General features: G+C 42.6%; 1 protein-coding gene across 1 annotated transcript; it reads left to right on the top strand.

The window, feature by feature from the left end:
• The first annotated feature begins 1,304 nt into the window (after nt 1-1,304).
• On the top strand, nt 1,305-4,865 carry LOC139764503 (triosephosphate isomerase-like). The gene is made up of 4 exons (XM_071691126.1): nt 1,305-1,489; nt 2,052-2,143; nt 3,838-3,999; nt 4,284-4,865. The coding sequence occupies exons 1-4, from the start codon at nt 1,375-1,377 to the stop codon at nt 4,719-4,721; spliced, it is 807 nt and encodes a 268-aa protein (XP_071547227.1). The 5' UTR covers nt 1,305-1,374; the 3' UTR covers nt 4,722-4,865.
• The last annotated feature ends 1,569 nt before the right edge of the window (nt 4,866-6,434 follow it).

The following is a 6,434-nucleotide window of genomic DNA, read 5'->3' as shown; positions in this document are numbered from 1 at the left end:
CAATTACGGTCTCTACTATCCTCACTACTGATGTCATCCGTCTTCAGCACAGATCCCCATGCATTATCATCAAAACATGGCAATTGCAGTGACCAGTACAATACCCACTATTGTCTTTTTCGAGAGATGAAGACCTTTTGAATTTATTGAGGTTTCAGTAATTCATTCACCGAGACAACGCTGCTGTAGACTACCACAATGGCGATCCGTTCACGCTATGACGCACAGGAAGGAAAGAAACCGTCACACACATACACGAACGTCACGGATAGGTTTAATCTACGTTGGTTGTCTGGGTTCGAGGCCTATCGTCCCCCAAGGCCGTCTACGGCGAGGTATACCCACCAACCGACTAAGCGGAATTAGATTTTTCTTTTCAAGTTAATTTTTTTTTTCTTCAGACAATCCAGTCGCAGGCCAGTCAGGCCTACTGTTGTCTGTCTTTTTCATTTCAACTCATGTGATGTAATTATACACAACAGAAACCCTCTCTCCACCTCATTCTGGCCCTGACCTAGCGATACACACACCACCACTTGCCCATCCACCTGCCTAGCACCCACTGAGTGGTCACAACCCACTATCAGTTAAGTACCTTCTTTTTTTTTTTTCTTTTAGCGTCAACTTTTGGAGTCATCTAACCAAACTCTCGTGGCACCTCACCCATAGCATGATGGTCAGTTCTGCTCACTTATAAAACATATAAACTCTATCGAAACAACAAAGGGGTCACTATCAATATAGGCCGCCAGATACGTTGTCAAGAACAAAGGTTAGGACGGATGTCTTGTTCATTCTTTCGTCATGCGTACAGCGAGTGGGGATGAGAGTGTGAGAGAGCTGTCGACAGCTCTCTATACAAAGGTTTAAGGCCTTATGTAATTTGATTATAAAGATAAGAATCGTACGGGAATGCTGAGCGACCGGAACTTCTCACCTACTTACGTTTAGAAAATTCCTGATAAAAATGTCCCCTCTTGATTCATTCAGTAAAGAACCTAGACAAATAAACAGAGAAGTAAGGAGAGAAGAGTGTCATCTCAGTCTACACACATTCTACATTCTCTACGACCTCTCTTTTCTCCCATAATAACGCGCTACATTCTCCAGGACACACAATTTAATTTGCCTTCTTGTACGTTTCACTCGCCTCTCTGACATGTTTTCATAACGGATGGAACAGGATCAGGACAAGTCAAACACCCATGAATACGTGTGGCTTCCTGACTCACCCTTGAAACGTTTTACACGACGGAACGTAACCCGGGCGTTTCCGTTACGCATATATATATAAGGAAAGGTGTCGCCTCACGATCACAGTCTTCCCCGAGCACACACACCGCGGGAGCACCTTCTTCACCACAAAACATCAACATGTCCGTCAACAGGAGGTTCTTCGTGATTGGCAACTGGAAGATGAATGTCAACCAGGCTCGTATACAAGAAATCGTGAAGAGAATGAAAAACTCCTCTCTCAACCCCTCCACAGGTGAGGTTCTCTCTTACATGATATTCAACTGTTTACTGTAGACTCTTACCCTGAGGGCGGGTCGTCAGTCACTAGAGTCCCTACATCGAGTCCCAAGGATGAGCTTTCAGTGGGATAGTAGTAGTCCTGGCTCCTTAGTGTGGAGGGGGGGGGGGGTCAGTGTGGTAATGGACCAGTCCAGACCGATTTGGCGAATACAGTTTAATGAATAATAAGTAAAGGTTAAATGTACGGCCCCTTGAATCAATCCGCGAATTTCATAATGCGGACTTTCTCCAAGAATAAGTGAATAACGTTTCTCAACTTTCAGTGGTACAGCCTTGCCCGAAGTTACTTAATTCGTGGTAAAAAACCTCGTGCAGGAGGAGTCCGGTAACATCTACATTCATACATACTAACACATCCTTTTCGAAAATCAATCAGTCAAATCAACCTAATACAGTACAGGTTTTAATACAAATAATCAGGCTTCTTTAAGTAAATTTATATATTAACAAAAAAAAATAAACTGTATTCTGCATGCGTCAATGACAATGTTAACTTGTAATCGTATGTTTAACAGAGGTGGTGGTCGGATGTCCTTCTTGCTATCTATCATACGCCCGCCAGCAGCTACCGTTCCATATTGGTGTGGCTGCCCAGAACTGCTACAAGGTAAGGACTATTTATTTTTAAATCTTCAATACATCAAATTTCAGTCGTAAATATCAAGAAAATCTAGTCTTAATTCATATATTATAATTATATAGCGTATAATGACCTTGTTCTCTCTCTCTCTCTCTCTCTCTCTCTCTCTCTCTCTCTCTCTCTCTCTCTCTCTCTCTCTCTAGGAGTGTTGAAGACAGAGTTCTTGCCAGCCTTTGAAAGAAACTTGAAATGCAGACTTCCTCTTTGGTATAAAACATTGAACAGTTTTCCTACTCATACAGAAATGCTTTATTTTTGTCGAGAGAAATCGGAAACAAGAATTGCTGTTAATTAACATGTAAACAAAATGTAAAGAAATCTTCACGATGTTGTAGAAGACAGCCCTCCACCATTTTTCTCCTTATATGTTTAATTCATGTAGACAACATTTGTGGTGGCAAAAAAAATGTTGAAATCCATATACTCGTGGAAGATTTTCATTTGTGTATCCAATGGAAAATCATTTAGATAACACTGATCCCTAAACATATGTATAAGCAGAGAGGATTAATCCTGGTACATACCAAGAGTAATCTTGTATCATAACTCAAGTGATATTTATTATGCCATTCCTTGTGCACAAGAACATACCCTATAGGAAAACATGCTAAAAATATCCTTGTATTAACATATATTTTGCATTATACTAACTCCCCTCTATCTTAGTCCTCTCCTCCACCTTTCCACACAATCTACATTAGCTTGCATTCTTTCATTCTTCACCCTTGTGTAAGATGATGTGTGTCAAGGCAGCTGGTGTGGATTGCACTGCAGTTGAATTTCTTAAAGGAGGTAACTTTTGTTGACTGATTAGTTAGTATTTTCAATGTAAATATGGATTATGGTGAGGTACCTGAGGACTGACAGAATGCATATATAGTTCCACTATATAAAGGCAAGAGAAACATACGTCAGTGGTCAAATTAGAAAGTTATGACTTTGTTGAGTGTGCCAATATAGATGTATGGAAGAGTGATGGCATGTATAGATCATCAAGTGGTCAAATCAGAAAGTTATGATTACTTTGTTGAGTGTGCCAATATAGATGTATGGAAGAGTGATGGCATGAATAGATCATCAAACTAAGGAAGAACAATGTGGTTTGTGGAGTGGTGAAAGATATAGTGATCAGGTGTTTGCTTTAAAGTATGTCTGAGAAATACTTGATAGGGTTGATAGAGGTGTGTATATATATATATATATATATATATATATATATATATATATATATATATATATATATATATATATATATATATATATTATCCCTGGGACAGGGGAGAAAGAATACTTCCCACGTATTCCCTCCTTGTCGTAGAAGGCGACTAAAAAGGAAGGGAGCGGGGGGGGGGGGGGGGGGGGCGCCTTGGGGCTGGAAATCCTCCCCTCTCTTAATCTTTTTAATTTTTCAAAAGAAGAAACATAGAATGGGGCCAAGTGAGCCTTAAAGGCCCAGTCCTCTGTTCTTAACGCTACCTCGCTAACGCGGCAAATGGCGAATAGTATGAAAAAAGTGTGTGTGTGTGTGTGTATATAATATATATATATATATATATATATATATATATATATATATATATATATATATATATATATATGTATATATATAATTTGTATATAATGTTTTAAATGAATGCCTTTCTATCTTTAATAACGAGCAGGTGTCATACGGCAACGTGAGCGGAGAGATTTCCCCGGCCATGATCCAGGACTGTGGTTGTGACTGGGTCATCTTAGGTCATCCAGAGCGGAGGACAATATTCTGCGAATCAGATCAGTTCATCAGAGAGAAAGTTGCCCACGCCCAGCTGGCCGGCATGAAGGTAAGGATTCCTTCGCACACACACTGGTTGTTGCACGTTGTTTTATGAATTCCCTCAGCATGACAATACGACCCAGGGTTATTTATAAGCGATCGGATGTGACCCGACTCGAGCATCAGGTTACAGACCACGCCCATCTGACCCAAGAGCCGTACAGTCGTACTGAAGGATCGTGCCCTCTATGAATCTAATACTACGATTAATACAAAACCAAGCTGAGAAATCAGTGTCAATTCAATTAGCAGTATAATGGTGAGGTTGTTGAAATTCTGGTGTGGTTGCAGGTGGTAGCGTGTGTGTGCGAGAACCTGGAAGATCGCCAGGCCCAGCGAACGGAGGAGGTTCTTTTCGCCCAGATGAAGGCCCTGGCAGGTAGCATCAGCGACTGGTCCCGCGTGGTGGTGGCCTTCGAAGCCCTTTGGGCCAGTGGTACCGGCGTCCTGGCCACACCAGCTGAGGTACAGGAAGTGCTATCCAAGCTGCGCCTCTGGCTGCGTGAAAACGTATCCCAGCAAGTGGCCAACACCACTCGTATCATCTACGCTGGCTCCGTGTCCTCGGCCAACTGCCAAGAGTTGGCCAGGCTGCTTGACCTGGATGGCTTCTTGGTTGGGAGCGCCGCCTTAAAGCAAGACATAGTCGACATCATCAACGCTCGGGGGTCGCAAGTTACGGAGTCGCAAGTTTCACGCCTCGAAAGAGTTTCGCATACCATGATGTAATCCTGCGTCGCTCAGGATAGACCAGTGTTAAGACTTAAAAATGTACTTTGGGGACCTCTTTGTTCATTTTCCACTTTAAGTATCATTTGCCGATGTTGTGTTAGTGGAATGTTCACGCATGTAAATAAACTAATATCTAACAAATCTGTTAACTGTCAATCATATACCATAAACAATATACTAAAGACCATATATCCTGCAAATATACCATACGAGTCAACCTACTCGAGAGGAATCTTTGACTGAGAGTCAACTTGGTCCTTAATGAACTTCAAGTCATGGGCGGCAATTGGCTCTACGAGCAGACAAGCACATCACATGACGTACACCTTGCTTATCACCATAAGTACATCACATGACGTGCACCTTGCTTATCACCATAAGTACATCACATGACGTACACCTTGCTTATCACCATAAGTACATCACATGACGTACACCTTGCTTATCACCATAAGTACATCACATGACGTGCACCTTGCTTATCACCATAAGTACATCACATGACGTACACCTTGCTTATCACCATAAGTACATCACATGACGTACACCTTGCTTATCACCATAAGTACATCACATGACGTGCACCTTGCTTATCACCATTAGTACATCACATGACGTACACCTTGCTTATCACCATAAGTACATCACAGGACGTACACCTTGCTTATCACCATTGCTCACAATTCGTCCCACCCAGAGTAACTCGTATAAGTTTTTTTTTTTTTTTTACGTTGGAGTTTATAGTCATGGACACATTAAGACAAAACCTTGTTTGTAATACAGAGAGGATTTTGAAAGGGAGAGAGGAGAGACAAGGATAAGGTATCACGAATTTAGGAGGTAGTGAAAAACCTGTCTTGGTTTAAACCTGACAATATTAAAACGTCTCTGTTTACACCTGACATTATTCTGTTCATAATTATTATATCAGCAGTTAGGAACTTGAGTTTCTTATTGCAACGTAAACCTTTCGGTAAAAGAAAGTGTTATTGCAACGTAAACCCTTCGGTACAAGAGCACGACGGTACGAATCTTGTGTACGACGGTACGAATTTTGTGTACGACATTACTAACTGAGCACGTAAGCAGGAATTTTTTGTAAGACGGTACAACCCTTAAGCACGAGGGTATGACTCTTGAACATGATGGTAGTTCCCTTGGTTACACAGTAAACTGACCTTTGACCTGACCTTTAAGGATCAGATCAAAGGTCATGCCACCACACCGAAGGAGCGTACCGCCGCGTACAAAGTGTTATGAACAGCTTGACCTCCCAGTTCCTCTGTACATTTCGGTTCACTCATGACTTCCCATTATCTTTAGAACCTTCATGCACGGCAGCTATTGATCAGCTGAGCCACCTGTACTTGCAAATGTAACCGAACCACGCCAGGTGAGCCAGCTGTTGCTGCAGCAGTACCCTGACCACGCCAGCCGGATACATCAATACGGTAGGGTATGGCAGCTTTATGTGCCGGTGTGTGAAGCCGGCAGTAGCGGGTGAGGCACAGTACGGGGGAGGGGATGTGTAGCTGCCCTCCTCCCTCCCTCCCTCAACACTCATCTGGCACAACACGACTGCTCTCTATGGTTCTGTTTTGCATGGCCGAGAACTCCGTGATGCATGGCCCAGGACGGGCCAGGCTCCGTCATGTCTGGCCCTGGACCAGGCTTCGTCATGCATCGCTCAGGACGGGCGAGCTCCCTGAG

Source organism: Panulirus ornatus, chromosome 4, assembly GCF_036320965.1.
Source record: "Panulirus ornatus isolate Po-2019 chromosome 4, ASM3632096v1, whole genome shotgun sequence".
Lineage (NCBI taxonomy): Eukaryota > Metazoa > Arthropoda > Malacostraca > Decapoda > Palinuridae > Panulirus > Panulirus ornatus.
Note: the sequence above shows the minus strand (reverse complement) of the source record. Positions and strands in the feature narration are given on the sequence as shown.